Source organism: Streptopelia decaocto, assembly GCF_964273445.1.
Source record: "Streptopelia decaocto genome assembly, chromosome: 19".
In the NCBI taxonomy this organism is placed as follows: Eukaryota; Metazoa; Chordata; class Aves; order Columbiformes; family Columbidae; genus Streptopelia; species Streptopelia decaocto.
The window spans coordinates 4,824,344-4,841,659 of NC_138674.1; the positions used below are offsets into that span (position 1 = coordinate 4,824,344).

The 17,316-nt window shown below is 54.4% G+C and overlaps 1 protein-coding gene across 1 annotated transcript; it reads left to right on the forward strand.

Moving 5' to 3' along the window:
- Window positions 1-2,636: 2,636 nt before the first annotated feature.
- On the forward strand, window positions 2,637-14,387 carry MYBPH (myosin binding protein H). The gene is made up of 11 exons (XM_082069527.1): window positions 2,637-3,299; window positions 3,493-3,627; window positions 5,552-5,719; window positions 8,250-8,338; window positions 8,890-9,085; window positions 9,426-9,565; window positions 9,720-9,879; window positions 10,696-10,832; window positions 11,260-11,446; window positions 13,267-13,308; window positions 14,154-14,387. The coding sequence occupies exons 1-10, from the start codon at window positions 2,864-2,866 to the stop codon at window positions 13,275-13,277; spliced, it is 1,659 nt and encodes a 552-aa protein (XP_081925653.1). The 5' UTR covers window positions 2,637-2,863; the 3' UTR covers window positions 13,278-13,308; window positions 14,154-14,387.
- The last annotated feature ends 2,929 nt before the right edge of the window (window positions 14,388-17,316 follow it).

Below are 17,316 nucleotides of genomic sequence, written 5' to 3' on the forward strand. Positions count from 1 at the left end.
TGTGAATAAATAGAATGCCAATATACTACAGTAACATGGCCCAGATAAGTCTGGATTATAAACCATGTTGATTCACTTGCTCGTAACCTCTGAGTCATCCTGTGAGTCAGCAGAGAAAACAGCGTCTAAACATCATCGAGAAGGTTGAAAAATTCAAGTTTTCTTCAAATAAAGAACTTCAAGTGAAATTATTGCATCGATGTTATTTTCCTTTCTTCTATTTTTCAACCACGCTCACACAAATTGAAATAGGAGAGAAATCTGAGTGCTCATTTCCTTATGAACTAGAGTTTTGTATCGATCTTTTTTTTTCCCTGAGCTTTTAAAATTGCTTTTCTTGACTCATAATTAAAAAAAGCCTGCTTTTTGCAAATGATTTTGGTTTAGATTAGACATCATGATCGCTTTTATAAAAGACGCAGAAAACTTCTGAGTAGCACTGCTGGTTGTGGGAGCAGGACGGATGGATGGTCTCCTCCAGCCCTGTTTCATTGTGCTGGGGAGCAGGGCTGTTGTCCTTTGCCAGAGTAGCTACAGAAGATGTTCTAGTTCATGACCCACTTGGCAAATTTGAGCCCCTCCAGGCTGGTCCAGGGAGCAGGAGGGGCTGTCAGCACCATACATGGTCTTCAGGCAGCAAAAATGTCCAGGAGCCCAATATCACCTTCTCCTGCCTCAGGGAGGTCATCCCTCAGGCATCCCAAAGGTATTTTGGGGAAGGAGGAGGCTTTATTAGTTATATTCTCCCTCACTGGTGGAAGTAATCGAGGAACATCTGTGTTATCACATAGTTTTGGAGGAAACGTAGGATCATAGAATGGCTTGGGTTGGAAGGGACCTTCAAAATCATTTAGTCCCAATCCCCTTGCTATGGGAAGGGACACCTTCCACAAACATGCCCTCCTTGAGATACTGATACCATTTCTTGGTGTCTTGGGTCCATCCTGCTGCCAAACACTGTTGCTGAAATAACCAGGGGACAAGAATGTCCCCAGCTGGAGCAGGAGGCTCGTGCTGCTGCCGGGTGGGATCAGAGCCCATGCGGACCAGGTTTGCACTTGTGTTGTCCGATCCCCGTCTGTCGTGCCAGGCTGGTGGTTGTGACGAGCTGTCTTCTCAGCTTACAGGAGGAGCAGGGCGAGCAGAAAGCGTGGGGGTCTCCTTCGTGCTCTTTCTGGGGCTGGGTGTTTGCACATCTTGCTGTCTGTTTTTGCAGAGCACTAGTGGCAGGGGACTTTGGGATGATGTGTCCCTGCAACCATCAGTGCTCACCTGCTGCTGTCTTGCAGCCAGGAGCCCAGCTCAGCCTCTGGCCAAGATCAACACCTCCATGACAGCCTGATGGACCACAGAGCTGCCCTGGCCTCCTCTCACCATCTCCTCTTCCCAGCTGATCCATGGGTCCTCCTCCAGCTGGGATACATCGCTCGGAGCCCTGGGGTTCTTTTTGGGGATGTCATCATCCCTTTAAAGACCAGCCTGGCCAATGGGGTTTTGCTCTTCTCTCCCTCCCCTTCCTGGGTGACCACAGCTCCCCACACCTGGAAAACCACCCCCTTGTTAGCAAAGCTCAGATCATCTGGCCCTGTACATAGCTTCATGCTCTGTCTGTCTCAGAGATGCCTCTTGACCATGATGTCCAGGTTTGGAGATGTTTCCTGAGGACCATGAAACCGTGAGCATTTGGACCAACAGCCAGGAGAGCCGGGCTTGCTTGGCCTCTCCACAGCAGCATCCCTGGAGGCAGGCAAGTAGCTGAAGAACAGGAGAAAATGCTCTGTCAACTTGAATTTGCAGAAGGCTGAGGAATAAGACCATAGGTTATGGAGACATTTTTAGTAGCATCTCATAGAGAGCCTGGCAAGTGATGGAAGCAAGGACAGGGGTGAGTGGTGTTATATCTTATAGGACTAATGGGGCTTTCCTCGGTCAGTGGGGTCTTTGGGGTTTGAGGGCTAACAGAAGGTCTGTTAACACGAGTCCTGGGGTGACCAGAGTCCATGGACAAGGTCCTGGTTGATGGGCAGGGCAGAGGCTGGAGGACATGGCGTAGGGCTGACTGGTGATCAGTCTTCTCCAGGAACGTGGGTCAGGGGCGCAAGGCAGATGGGTTGACTCAGAGGATCCCAAGATCCTTCCAACCTCAACAATTGTGGGACTGAGGTTGAGGCTGGGGATCTGGGGTTACAGTGGGACCTATGGGAGGACATGGAGGGGAACAGCTGGGTTGGGGGGGTCAATGCAGGATTAACAAGGAGGATTGGAGTGGGGGGTTCTGGTGTCTAAGCAGGGGCTTGGGGAAGGCATGGGGGGTGCAGGGTAAATGAGGAGGCTGGGGGTGGGGCTTGGAGGGGCAGTGTGGGAGCTGGAAAGTCCTTGGCTGGACGGCCTCTTGGTGCTGGGGACAGGAGCCATGTCCCCAAAGAAAGGTGACCTGGCCCTGGCCTGCCCAGTCCCGTGCGTGTGAGACCAGGGGGGTGGCGGGGTGACGGGGGGGCAGGACCATGTGCTGCTATCCCTGCTGAATGTGCAGGTCCCGGGTGGCTATTCCTGGCGGCCCCCGCCTGCGCAGGCAGATTGGTTTGCAGGGAGGTGACAAGTGCCAGCCGAAGCCTATAAAAATCTCTCAGCCCCTGTTCTGGCTCAGTGACCTGGTTCCCCCCTCCCAGCACAGCCATACCAGAGCAGAAACCGTCCGTGCAGTGGAGACGCCTGGTCCAGAGCAGGGATTCCTGTTTCAGAGTCAAGATCTCACGCTTGGAGGAGAGACCCTTGGTCTGGAGCAGGGACCTCAATCCAGAGCAGAGATCCCGGAGTAGAGACCCCAAAACATCCCCTTCCGCAGCCCCCAGGCTTTGCAGCAATGACAGGCAAAACTGCACCTCCAGCGGCTCCAAAGAAAGCGGCGGCAGCTCCAAAGAAAGCATCAGCAGCCCCAAAGAAAGAGTCGACGTCTGCTAAGAAAGAGACGGCACCAGCCCCAAAGGAAGAACCAGCACCAGCCCCAAAAGAAGAACCAGCACCAGCCCCAAAAGAAGAACCAGCACCAGCCCCAAAGGAAGAACCAGAATCAGCCCCAAAGGAGGAACCAGCATCAGCCCCAAAGGAGGAACCAGCATCAGCCCCAGCTGCTGAAGAGCCCTCAGCCCCTGAACATCCCCCTGCCGCAGAGCAGCCCGCAGCCCCCGCAGGCGAATCTGCCCCTGTCCCCACCACAGAGGCAACTCCAGCCCCTCAAGAAGGTCCCCCAGCCCCTCCAGCTGAAACCCCAGCTCCTGAACCTGAGAAACCAAAAGAAGGTGAGGAGGGGACCGGACACTGAAGTGGGAAGGGGAGACATGGGGATGCTGGGGTGAAGGGATGGAGGGATGAAGTCATCAAGGGTATTTTTGGAGTGGGATTAGGAGGATGGGCGGGGGGTGAAGACCAACACGGAGATTGGGTGGTTGTACTCGAGAGCCTCGAGTCCTCAGCACTGCGGGTTTGTTACAGAGCCACCCAGCTCCCCCTTGTCCTTGGCTGTGGAAGAAGTGAGCCAAAACTCCGTTACGTTGACCTGGAAAGCCCCGGAGCAGACAGGACGGTCGGGCCTGGATGGATACGTGGTGGAGATCTGCAAAGATGGAAGTAGGCTTGTGCTTTCTTGCCTCATAAGCACGGAGAGCTTGTGTGTTTCTGCCGAGGTGTGGGATAGAGCTGGGCAGAACCCAGCAGCTCATTTCCCTGAGCACCATTTCCTTTTTTTTGCCTAAAAGACTTTATTTAAAATGGTATATTTTTTTTTTTTCCATGGAGTAGAGGGGTTTCCCATTGGCTTCGGAGAGTAGTGATCCCTTTATTGGGGATTTTATGTCATTGCCATGTCCATCTAGAGGGTGGAGGAGAGACCAGTGTACCCACTGAGGATGGTCTCTGATGAACTCCAGCTCTGCTCAGACCTGGAGCTGGGATGGTCATGCAAGACCTCAGGAGGAAGAAAATGCAGTTCTCCCATGTTTGCCCAAGAAGAAGTGGAGAAGGAATGGGATAAGGTGGGAGGATGAGGGAGGAAAAGATCCTGGGAAGTGCAAGGGGGGCTGGCATGCGTCAGCCCTGCCCCAGAGACATGAGGCTCCAGATGCCTGGCAGGAGCATGGCTGTGGTGGATGGAGGTGGGCTGCTGGGTGGTAATGATGATCTGTGGTTCTCCGGTTGCATTGCTGGTTGGTGGAATGGGGTAGGCAGATAAGATTTATGTGTTGGGCACAGTCTTGAAGGCCTGCTTGGCTTTGGGGTGAGAATGAATGACCTGTGTGGCTGGGGGAATTGAATCACAGCATGGTTGGGGTTGGGACTGACCTCTGGAGATCATCTAGTCCAACCCACCTGCTAAAGCAGGTTCACCTGGGGATCTGCAAAGAGAGGCTGGGGCTGGTGGGCTGCATGAGGCTGGAGTGGTTTGGGAGACCAAGGTGCTCTGGGGGCAGTGGGGAACTTGATCTATGACCCTTGGCTGATTAGCTTGTGGCAGACACACTGAACACATGCTTGGCTGTGAGAGGCTTTCAACATTGGGCTGGGGACTGGGGAGGGAACCACGGCTGGATGGGATGCGTGAGGAGGCCCTTGCACAGGGCAAGGAAAGATGCAGCCATTCCTGGAGGTCACAGCTTCGGATGCTCTCCTAGCTTGCTTTGGGCTTGGGTGAGTGACAGGAGACCTCTAGTCATTCAGTCATAACCACACAGGCCCTGTGACTGCTGTATTTGGGCTGGTGCAAGACCCTGGGTTAGCTAAAATATGGTGAGATTTGAGTGAGGTTTGAGTAATGCCAGTGGTGAAGGGAAAGATGAGCTGTTGGGATTGGGCTGGTCTGATGGCACTGACAGGAAAACCTTCTTGTTTTCAAGGTGGACATGGTGGCTTAGTCAACCTTGGCACATGTGGGTTGCTATAGTTGCCCTCCAGGTACAGCCAGCCCTTTACTGCCTGGGGTGGTGTGTTTTGTAAACTGAGAAACCTCCTAAAAGGTTTGTTACATTGTGAGGCTGTTAGCTGGCTGATGTGGGAGACCTTCTACTTCTTGGCAGTGGGGTGAGCTTGAGATGTCCCCTCCAAGCAGGAGGAGCAGTTGGAGAGGTCTAGCTGGCTGGTGGTGGGTGTTGAGCAGACCTTGCCCAAAGTGGAGGGTGCTCTGAGGAGCATGGTAAGCCCCAAGGAGCTATCCTGGAGCAGTAAGAGGAGCAGACTGGCTGGCAGGGTGGTCAGAAGATCTTAACTCCTTCCAGAAATGCACTTGGAAGGTCAGCAGGGACCATGTTTGCTGGCCTAATGTGTTTTCCTTCTAGCAAATAACCTCCTGCCCAACAGTTGAGCTTCTGCCAGCATTTCATACCCCACACTCCTGGGGAGGGTTGGGTGGCCAATTTCCCCTATGAAATACCTTTTTCTGTCTCAAATAGTTCAGTCTTCACAGGGTAGTGTTTTTTTGCCTCTGGGTGTCGCCCCCTGTTTGGGGTGTGTGTCCATCTGTCCGTCGCACACCTGAAGTGCTCTGCTGGGTTCATCACAGGTACAGACTGGAAGGCTGCGAACGAGGAGCCTTTTCTTTCCACCCGGTACACGGTCCAGAACCTCAGCTCCGGTGACAAGATCCACATACGGGTCAAGGCCATCAGTGCCAGCGGGGCCAGCGTCCCAGCTACTTTGGACCAGCCAGTTGTCATCAGAGAGATCCTCCGTGAGTACCACTCCTGCCGTGTAATTCCCATCTGCTTTGTCAGCAGCACAGAGAAATCACAGCCCATCCCTGAGCAGCCTCTGTCCTCTCACACCTGCCAATCCAGCCTTTGGCCGAGATGTTATTCTCAATAACTGTGTCCAGTTCCCTTGGGGTGGGTTGGAGCAGCTTCCTGACCTCCAGACCACTGACCTTGTAGTTGATGAGGCTTTGGGGGTGAAAGACTCAAAATGCAGAGCCATGTTTTCCCACTTCAGCACAAGAGCTCAGAAACGGGATCACTTTCAGCACATTTCTCCTTGGCCACGATTACATCTCAATACCCCATCACATACACACCGGACAGCTTTGTTTATTTAGCTATGGAAAGCCAAGAACTGGTAGTCTGGAGCACAGGAACTTTAATCATGTTGAACTCGCTAATGAAGAGCTTGCTCCCATGCTTGGCAAGACTCGCATTCCTCCTGGGGTGCTGTGAATGTGCTGAGGCTGACGTACAATTGCAAGTCTGGTTTTCATTTATCAAACAGCAAATATAGCGTTATTTTCCCTTTACAAGGAATTATTAATGCACAAGTTTTCCTGTTACTCAAAGGACACCCTGGATTCCTCAGCTGCTTAAGAACAGTGATAATAATAGCATGAGTTATTCCAGGAACCATCAGCTTTTCATAAGAAAAGGCTTGGAGAACACTATCAGCATTGGGAACGGGTCCTGCAGGGTCTGTCCTCTCAGTTTGCTCAGAGAAGGTGGACGTGGTTTAGTGGTTGGTGTCTGCTGCCGTGTTCACCTCCCAATCTCAAAGGGATCCCACCATACCTTGTGGGACTGGGGAAACTGAGGCACAGGGAATGGGCAAGACATGCCAAATACACAGCTCATGTTTCCCACTTCCAGTCCCATGCTGCACCCACCAGTCCAACCCTCCCGTCCCTGCTGCCTGAGCTATGTCCCAGCCACCTGTACCCACTGAGAGGTGTCAAACCCAAAGAGCTGAAAGACCCACGTGGGACTTGTTCTTACCCCACGCTGGCAGGGTTTTCTTCTTCTTTCTATTTCTTTTTGCTAACGGAAACTCTTCATCAGCAAATTGCACTTGCCTATTTTTGCATTTCGTTTGGAATACAGCCCTGTGCACACTGCCTGGCTTTGCTGAGGACCAAATGAGCTCTCAATGTCCCTCTGTCTCCCTGTGTCCACCCCGGTGGCACTGGTGGGTATCAGGTGGCGAGTCTGCTCCTCTCTGCCCCATCTGCTGCTTTCTGGTCTTCACATTTTGTTCGGGACCACGTTTTGTACCTCTCACCAGTTCATTTATAGCATCACAAGGGATTTTAAATAGCAGCAAGACAGACGGCAGAGAGTTTAAAAACAGGTGGGACGAGTGGGTTTGGGAAGCGGAGAGAGACGAGGAGAAACCAGATGAAGTTTTGGTGTGGGAGGCGTGTTTTGCAGGGAGCTGGGGCAGGAAAAATGCCTTCCCACCCGTGGCAGTGTGTCCCTCAGCCACCGGCTGGGCAAGGCACGTGTGAGCTGGGTCAAACACCCATGAATTAACATTCCTCCACCAAGATCAGGTTTCTCTGCGCCGCTGAGACTGATGAGCCCAAGTGGCAGCATCGATGTGTGGATCCCCAGAGCAACAGCAGCACGAGTGTAGGAGAGACCATCTCAGCTGTTGGTGGGGCCATCTGGGACCGTCGGGCATCTCCCTGCCCTCCCCAGCCCACCGTCGGCGTTTCACCCTCTCAGCTGTTTAACCGTCGCTCAGTCCCAGTTTAATTCTGACCGTTCCCCCTCCCCAGAGCTAAGCTGCAGCACGTTTAATCCAGGCACAGACACGCAGCTCTTTTATGAGGGGCTCACGTAAACCCAATGCCTTTCCAGAAGGATCACCAAGCGGCACCGGGCCGGTAGGGTTACACGGCTGCTATTTTCACCCTGAGAAGGAGACACACGCTCCATCAGCATTCTCCAGTGGGTTTTTTGCTTATCTTTGTTATGTTCCCTTGGGGACGTTAGCCTTCATTTTAAGCCCAGGGCTTTCACAGCTCTGCTGCGAGTAACCATGCACCGCCTTGGTCCCTTGATGGCCTTGGTGGAGGTCTGGTGAGCCTTGTCCTTGCTGGAAGTTGGGTTGTGTGCCTCTGGAAAGCCTGCTCTGAGCTGGGGGGGGAAATATTTCCTAACTGGGAGATGCTGTCCTCTGCCTCGCTAGTATGGGCTGTGCTGTGGCTCTTCTGGTTAAGCCCATGTTGGTCTCCATAGCCTGGCTCTAGTGAAGGGGGTAAATGGTCCATTGGGGTGCTGCCGTTGAGTTGGTGACCTGGTATCTCAAGGATGGATATAATTCTGGGGTTCAGACAATGGGTAGGGTGTCGAGACTCCTGTCCAGGAGATGAGAAGGCAGAGGTGGCCACGTTTCTGGGTGGGTTTCCCTGATGACCATGCAGGGGAATGCACCAGGTGGGTCAACCAGTTGAGGGCTGTAATTGCCTTGGCCCCATGGCATGACTTTCTGGTCCCCAGAGCTCCCGAAGATCCGCTTGCCCCGTCACCTGCGGCAGACTTATTTCAGGCATGTTGGGGATGCCGTGAACGTGATGATCCCTTTCCAGGTAGGTGGGCGATTTGGGATTTAATCCCCCAAGATTTTTCACTGCAGGTTAGCTTCTGCAGTGACTTTTCTAGCCACCTTGATATGGTTGGGGCCAACCATGGGCTTACTTATCCTGGTCACCATGTCTCATGGACTGGGGGTGGGAAACGGGGTGGGAACCCCTTCCCCATTCCTGTCTAGCTCTCCTTTGCTATGTCTTTATTGATGATGTTGGTAATGGGACAACATCAAACACAGTTGTCTCAGTGCCTGGGCAACAGGAGCACAGCTCTGCCTGCAGTGCCCTGGGCACGTAAAGCTGGGCTTGCTCTATGAGAACTCTGGGAGAAGAGCATGTTCCAGCATCATCCCTGGAGCCTGATGACTTCCCATCAGTGGGGTTGGCAGGGTAGGGCTGTGGGTTCTTCCCTGGGCACTGCTGGATGGGAGAGGCCACATCCAGGCCACTGCTGCCTGGACACAGCAGGGTGGTTTTGCCCACCCGTCCTTCCCAGCAGGACCAGTTGGGACCCTGCGCTCCAGCAGCTCCCAACCTGCCTGTTGCTCCAGGGAAAGCCGCAGCCCGAGGTGATCTGGACCAAGGGTGGCCAGCCCCTGGACACCAGCCGCATCAACATCCGCAACACAGACAAGGACACCATCTTCTACATCCGCCAGTCGCAGCGCAGCGACTCGGGCAAGTATGAGCTCACCGTGCGGATAAACGGAGCAGAGGACAAGGCCACCCTGGACATCCAAGTGATTGGTAAGGCTGGGGATGGGGCCCTGCAGGGTCTCTCTGGGACTTGTTTCTACCTCTTAAATGGGGGAAGCTCCTGTTCTGGGTGGGATGGGACAGCGCCAGCAACAAGGCAAGGGACTTTTGTGTCCCTCTTCCAGTGGGATCTTCTCCAGGATCATGGAGGTGATATCCTCTGGTTGGGGATGCAGGGTTCCTGCCAGCCCATGCCCCATCGCAGCTTCTCATCCCATGTGTGCTGCAAAAGGGTGAAAACAGATTAAAAATGAGGTGTAAAGGATGGTCAAGGTGCAGAATTTGGTGGGAGCAAATTAGGATGCCACCCTGTGTGGGTTTGTATTTACAGAGCCACCAGGCCCCCCCCAGAACCTGAAGCTGGTGGACGTATGGGGCTTTAATGTGGCCCTGGAATGGAGCCCCCCGGCAGACAATGGGAACTCTGAGATCAAGGGCTACGTCGTGCAGAAGTCAGACAAGAAGAGTGGGGTGAGTCTGGGCATCCCCAGGACTCCTGTGTCATGGTGCTGGGGTGCCCTTACTGGGAAAGGGGCAGCTGCACACCCGTGTGTCCCCCACACCTTCCCCATCCTTTGGACAAGCTGCTTTTCCTCAACACTCTTGTTTCGTTTTTCCCTCCCAGCAATGGTTCACGGTGCTGGAGCACTGCACCCGCACCAGCTGCACCATCTCCGACCTCATCATTGGCAACACCTACTCCTTCCGAGTGTTCGCGGAAAACGGCTGCGGGCTGAGCGAAACAGCAGCCGTCGCCTCCGGGGTGGCCCACATCCAGAAGACAAGTAGGGATCAGCACTTGCCTTGAGGTTTGGGGGTGGTGGTGGGCAAGAGGGGTCCTGTCTCCATTTGGGCTAGTGGGGCTTCCTCAGTGTCGTGGTGATGCTGCTGGGCTGGTCCCCAGGATGAGCCCTGCAGGGTGAGGCCATGTGTCCCCAAGGTGGAGGTCCAGGGGTGCTCTTCCCTCCTTCTACATCTCCTTTCTCCTTTGGGGAAAGCTTGTGCCATGGTCAGCTCTCTGGAAGGGATCAAAGGATGGACATGCCTGGGGTGAGATGGAAGCAGGAGCCAGGAGGGGTGAGGAACAGCCCTGGTTTTGGGCCCTGCAGCTCAGGACGAGCAGAGAAAAAGCCCCCTGCTCCATCTCAGAGCCAAATCTCTAACCCAGCATCCCTCAGCCCTATCTATTCCCATCCTGCTCCCTGGTAGCACACAGTGAGTTGGGGTCTCTGCCACCTGCAGACCTTACCTCCAGCTCCTATTTCTGTGCACTGGATTTTGGGGATGGACTAGGAGATCCAGAGAGGTGCCTGGTCTGGATCTGACGTGCTGCACATATGGTGTTGGTTTGCGGTTTGTCATCTCCCCTGTCCCCTGCAGGGACTGGGCACTAATGTGGCATCACTGGATGAGAAGGGATTTATAGACAGGGCTGGTCTAAGCTGAAGACCAGCGCCTCAGGTCAGGCTAGGTGCTGTCTGGCTTATTTTGTGAGGGAGCATAAGTATTTTGAGGTACCTTGGGCTGAGTTCCCAAAACCATATTCTGGTCAGCCCAGGAACCTGGATTCCGCCTCAACCTAGAATTCATTATTTTCTTAGAAACTACCTACCAGGCAGAGAAGATCCCCCAAAGGGACATGATGGAGCCTCCAAAGTTCACCCAACCCCTGACAGACCGAACCACCACCCGGGGCTACAGCACACATCTCTTCTGCAGCGTCCGGGGCTTCCCCCAGGTCAGTGGTTCCTCCATGGACAATATCGCCCGTGTGTGCGGGCAGCCAGCGGTGGGGTTTTTGCAGGTGGTTGGAGGTGTTGGGAGACGGTTGGTCATGTTGGGTTAGGGTTGGATGAGGTTAGGTGGCTGCAGCTGTCCTCCAAGTCAAACCTGGGCAGATTTAGAGTGTTTCTGCATGAAGATGGGAGAGTGGTCTGAATTGAAACCATGTCCTATTGCCTTCTGCACTGAGGGAGGAAGTCTGGGCAAGATTAGGGCTTAAAAACAGGAGATTTAGCTCTTCAAATTGTTTCTGACTGAATCCCACCAGGGCCAGCAGCTTCAGGCAGCACCAAGGCAAAGGGAGGTGGCTGCAGTTGGGGCCAGTTATATTTGTCATTTCTCTCCCCGCTTTAAACAAATAAGCAAATCCTGCTGCCTTCTAGCCCAAAATCATATGGATGAAAAATCAGATGGAGATACGGGAAGACCCCAAATACATCGCGATGATTGACCAGGGTGTCTGCTCCCTGGAAATCCGCAAGCCCAGCCCTTTCGATGGGGGTGTCTACACCTGCAAAGCTGTGAACCCTTTGGGGGAAGCCTCAGTAGACTGCAAACTTGATGTGAAAGGTAAGATTGGCCGAGGAGATAGAGGAGAAGGTCTCTGTGTCTGCCTTTTCCTGCTCTCACTTTCACAGTCCTGGGGTTTGTCCCTGGTTTATGTTAATCCTGGTGATGAGGGAGGCTAAGGACACTGGGCAGCCTTGTGAAGCTGGAGCTTTGGTCTTATTTGGTTTATGGTCTTAAAGCATCTTGAAATCTCCTTCTCTCAGTCTTGTCTAAGAAGTGGGAAGGAAACCAGGAAGTTCAGAGCCAAAGGGCCAGAGATGCTGGTGGAGGATGGGACAGTCGCTTGCTCCTCACTGTCTCCACCAGCACTTGTGTCCCAAGCCACCCACCAGCCACATGTGTGGGGACTGTGCCCAAACTCCTCCACTTGCACCTGGGTTGTTTTAATTTATGTTTCAGGATCCTGCCCAAACTTCCCAGCTCACATTTCCCTGCCTCAGCAGAGCACCCAACCCAACCCTGTATGGATGTGCCCCGCTCTGCTCCCCTTGCAGACGCCTCTGCTGTCTGCTGCAGACCCGCCTCGGCGGGCAGGAGGGTGCGTGTCCACCCACACTCACTACAGAATCACAGAATCATTTTGGTTGGAAAAGACCCTCAAGATCATCAAGTCCAACCGTTAACCCAGCCCATGTCCCTGGGAACCTCATCTCCAAGTCTGTTCAACCCCTCCAGGGCTGGTGACTCCAGCACTGCCCTGGGCAGCCTGTTCAATGCCCCACAGCCCTTTGGGGAAGAAATTGTTCCCCACATCCAACCTCAACCTCCCCTGGCGCAACTTGAGGCCGTTTCCTCTGCTCCTGGCGCCTGTTCCTGGGGAGCAGAGCCCGACCCCCCTGGCTCCAAGCTCCTTTCAGGCAGTTCAGAGATCAGAAGGTCTCCCCTCAGCTCCTGTTCTCCAGCTGAACCCCCCAGCTCCCTCAGCCGCTCCCATCACACTTGTGCTCCAGCCCCTCACCAGCTCCGTTCCCTTCTCTCCACTCGCTCCAGCACCTCAAGGCCTTTCTCTTCATGAGGGGCCCAAAACTGCCCCAGGATTGGCGGTTTGTCCTCCCCAGGTCCCAGCACAGGGACGGTCACTGCCCTGGGCCTGCTGGCCACACCAGTGCTGGTACCAGCCAGGATGCTGGTGGCCTCTTGGCCACCTGGGCACATGCTGACTCATATTCAGCCGCTCTCACCAGCACCCCCAGGTCCTTTTCTACTGAGGAGCTTTCCAGCTGCTCTTCCCTGAGCCTGTAGTGTGTGTCCTTATAAACATGTCATCCTTATTATTTCTCCTCCCATGGCTTCCCAGCACACGTTTGCCCCGAGCCACGCTCTGCCCTACTTCCCATGCAGGCAGGGCTCTGATCCGGCAGCACCCGGCACCCTGTGTCCCTCCTGAAGCCACAGGGCTGCCGATGTGGCACCGGGTCAGTGCTCGACTCCGCAGCAGCTGGTGCAGGAGCCTCCAGCTGGTGCAGCGAGCGTTGACCCGGCTGGCCCTGGCCACGCTGCCCTGCAGGCAGGGCTGTCGGTGCAGCCATGCGGCAGCACGGTGAGGTCAGGCAGAGACTGAGTTTGTCACTGTGCTGGGGACACGAAGCACCTGGGAGTCACAGTGGCTGGGATCTTGGGGACAGGCTGGCCAAGAACAGGCAGTGACTGTGGGATGCATGATTGCCTAAGAGTGTGTGTGCACGGGGGTGGTGTGTGCAGGTGCATGTTGGTGTGTGTGCATAAGTGGATTGGTTGTGCCCTGGCTTGGTTTTTTTGGAAGTCAAAAGGGGAGTGAGTTGAGATTTCAGGGGTTTTATATCTCTTGTGCTCTCCTGCAGTGCCCAAGTGAGGACAGATTGGAGGGCAAGATGAAGAGCAAGGTAGGTCTGGGTTGGGGCTGTGGGATGGAAGGAGGGTGGATCAGTTCTTCAGGGATGAAGTGGGTTGAGTTTGGTAACAGACATTTGAGCAGGGGCTGTTGCAATAGGACAAGGGGTGATGGTTTTAAACTAAAGGAGCGAGATTCAGGCTGGACATGAGGAAGAAATTGTTGGCCCTGAGGGTGGTGAGAGCCTGGCCCAGGTTGGCCAGAGAGGTGGTGGCTGAACCATCCCTGGAGACATCCCAGGCCAGGCTGGACGGGGCTCTGAGCAACCTGAGCTGGTGCAGATGTCCCTGCTCATGGCAGGGGGGGCACTGGGGGAGCTGGGAAGGTCCCTCCAACCCAAACCATTCTGTGATTCTATGAGTGTCACCTTCTGATGGATCTCCAGCTCAGGGCTACCTCATCCCATGGCTGGAGGTACACTGGTGGGGTGGGATGCTGCAGAGCATGAGAAAAACCTGCCCCTTTGGGGGTGGAGGGAGGATTGTAAATATGGCCAGGAGGAAGAAGGTGCAGCAGGGACACGGCTGTGCCCAGCAGATGAGTGGGCAGAACGTCAGTTCGCAGTCCGGGCTCAGAAACATGGGGCACCAAGTCGGCTGCGAATGGGTGCTGGGATTGGGGGCAGGTATAAAGGAGTATGAAATGGGGTTGGGAGTTGAAAAGCAGGGACAAAAGGTCGCATCTGAATTTTGTGGGGCAGGAGAGGGTGGAAGACCTGGGCTGGGTTTGTCTTGCATTAGAGCAGCGTCTGGGCTGTGATTTCCCATCTCACCCCTGACCACTGGTCTCCCAGCAGCGGTTCCCTCGCAGGACTCAGATCTCGTTCCTTTACTCCAGGTGTATGCTGCAGCTGCTGTTCAGTAGCGTGGCACGTGGTGATGCTTCTGGCCATGACCTCTGTTGCCTGCAGGCCTGCCCGCTCCCCAGTGGTACCCCTGGGGACCTGCACCTCATCCCACCATGGCATGGTCCTCTCTGAACGTGTCCTTGGGTGTGACAAGAAAACAAGCTCATCTTTGGTCCTCATAAAAAAAAAAAAAACCAAACCAAAATAAAAACAAACGAACACCACAGTGTTCTGCTTGTTGTAGAGTTGGCTTGGGTGGGGGAGGTAGAGAGCTGCCGGGGATGCTGTGAGTTCCTATAGCATCCCACAGAACCAGGGGTGGGAGAGATGGTTTTTGAGCTTGCAAAGAAAGCACCAGTTTTCTAAAATGTATATGAAGCTGATTAAACAAGAAGTGACCCAACAAGGAAGAGGAGGATGGGGAAAAGTTTCCTTCTGGCTGCATGGGGAAATAGCAACATGAAAACTGTGGCATGCTGCTGTTTCTTCATCAAAGCACAACTTCTTTACCCACATCAGTGATACAGTGATCCAGCCACCAGTATCCCCTCCCCACAGCGTGAGGTGGTGGGGGCAGCACATGGTGATGTGTTATCTGGAGGAGGAGGAATTGGCCCTGTTAACTGCTGATCACTCGTGTGCAGAAAGATGACTTATTGCTTACAGCTCCGAGACAGCTCGGGTCAGATGCTGTTTATTAACAGAAAGCCCAGACAGATCCATCAAGTTGACTAAGGGCGTCATTAAGCTGGGGTCAGCAGCACAGGTGCCCACTCTGCCAGCACAAACTCCCTCTCAGATCCTGCCCCAAAAAAGGCCCTGGCACTGCAAATGGGGGTGCAAATCCAGTCTGAGTCCCTCCCACCCTTGGTGCCACTGGAGAGCCAATCCAGGCAGCACCTACAGCTGAAATAGTTGAGGCTTCTCTGCAGCCTCTCTCCTGCAGCCCCTCTGCCTTGTCCCCACCTGTCACTGGTCACCCACTCTCCATGCACAGGTTGAAGTCCAGGGGAGGTGTTGCTGTTCCTCAGCACAGCACATCCACACCAGACACCATTTCCACCATCAGAGGGCAATGTCAGATTAATTTTTATCCCAGGTCAGGCTGGTTTATTGAGGTGGTTGGGGTTAGCGATGATGCCATCGGGGTGGAGGTTGAGAGCAGATCTTCCCCTAGCATGCTCACAGCTGGCCTTGGTCACCGATGAAGATGCCCTGGTCCTCTTGATGTCCCTGGCATCCCAGCTTGTGGCTTTGGGTGACAGGGGCTGTGTTAGCCATGGGATTGCAACACAGGGGAAAAACAGCATCTCGAAGACTCTCTCATGCTGCACACTGTGCCCTTTACATCCTCTTAATGCAGTCCTGCAGGGCAAAGAGTGTGTTTGTGACCCCACAGGGGACTCATGAGGGTAACAGCCTCCACTTTTAGTGAGCTCTTCCCGGGAAAGGTCCGGAGAGCACGGAGTGGAAAAATCCACCAAATGTTTTTTTCTGAAAGCAATCACCCACGTGCCTTTTAATTTATGAGCATCCCTGTCGTCAGGTTTCTGGGCACCTCAGCAAGGATCAGGCACAGGCGTCAGTTCCAGGAAAGCAGCCACTTGCAGAAATAAGATGCAAGTGGGAATCAGACTCGTGCTCGGTAAACACCAATGCGATATGGGGCTGAGCTGCTGTGGTGCGAAGGGACCACGGGCAGGGGGGTCCTGGCTGCGCTACCCTGGGGCTGCAGCATCCGCAGGCACTACTGGTAAAGGATTTGGGATTCTTCACCTCGAGGAGCCTTGGAGGGTGTTCAGGGCCTTTCTATTGAGATTTGCTCCTGTCCTTGCTGTTGTTTTTCTGCTCTGCTCCTGTTGTGCCTGGTGTGGTCTGAGCCAGGAGCCTGGATGCAACATATTGAGGACCTTGCAGAACGTGGGAGGCTGAGCCCCTCGCCTCCTCTCATCCTTCCTCCCACCCTTCTTTGCTGCCCTCCTCTTCCTCTCAGAGAAATGGAGGAGCTCCCTCCAGGCTGATCAGAGATGGCTGCACCAGTGGGTGACAGGGACATCCAGCAGCCCCATTGCTATATGTACATGGCCCTGCTCTCCATAGCCAGCTAAAGAGTCACCCGTAATCTCCCCCATTCAAGGTCCTTTTCCTCTCCGCATCCCTCCCAGCCCCTGCAGGAACTTACTGCAGGAGCTTTGTGATGTCCGAGGGGCACAGCCCTCCTGGGGCAGTAGTAGAAGTGTGTTTCCAATGCGACACTGGTGAACAAGGGACGCTGATAAGAAAATAACCCTAATTAACTCTTCCCAGCACCACTTCAGCCCTGGAAAAGCTCCTTCTGCAGAGCTGGGACTGACAGTGTGGCTGCCAGCACCCAGAGGGACCACAGAGCTGGGTGGGGGTCACGGCCCATCTCCAGCCATCCCATCCTCAGGTGTGACCAATGACAGTCCCTGCCCATGGCCAAACCTGGGGCAGACACTTGGGGGGTGGCCAAGTGGTCCTGTGGCAACAACAACACCAACATGGTGACCTGCAGCCATCCCACACTCACCCACAAATGGGCACGAGTCCCTGTCTGCTCCCCCACGTCATGGGGGTGGCTGCATTAACCCATAAAGTTTGGGTCCAAAGGGTTTTGACACGGGAAGGGTGGTGGGGAGCGACATGGGAGGCATGAAACAGGGGCTGGGAGAGACTTGCCTCTGCCTTGTGCAGGAGAAAAGGGGGAAAAAGGCGTTTAGATGGGGTTCTTAGGGACATGGTTTTCTTGCAGAGTGTCCTCTGGGGTGTCCTCTTGCCTCTTTGGTAGCGTTGGGAGTTGGACACTCACCCTTTGCTCCACGGGGATGGTGGGTTCATTGTCCTAAGGGTGCTGGCACTGCCATGGGATGCCTTTTCCTAACTCTGGTGTCCCAGCCCAGCTCACCTCCCCTTGGTTACAGAGGGGAAGGAAAAGGCTTGAAAGCTCCCAGAGCTGCAGAAATCCCATTGCCCTGGGCTCCCCTGGGTCTCAGCAGCTTCACTCCCACCAGATCACCCCTTTGCCTGGTGTCCAAGTACCCACCTGGGTCCATGAATGAGGTGACCCCCCAGCATCATCGACTGCCACGCTCCAAGGAGCCAGAGGTCAATGGCAGAGGATCGACCTCCTGT

Coding starts and splice junctions, on each gene's coding strand:
- MYBPH (XM_082069527.1), top strand. CDS start 2,864: ATGACAGGCAAAACTGCACCTCCAGCGGCTCCAAAGAAAGCGGCGGCA. Junction 5,720..8,249: donor TGTCATCAGAGAGATCCTCC/GTGAGTACCACT, acceptor TCTGGTCCCCAG/AGCTCCCGAAGATCCGCTTG. Junction 9,086..9,425: donor CCTGGACATCCAAGTGATTG/GTAAGGCTGGGG, acceptor TTGTATTTACAG/AGCCACCAGGCCCCCCCCAG.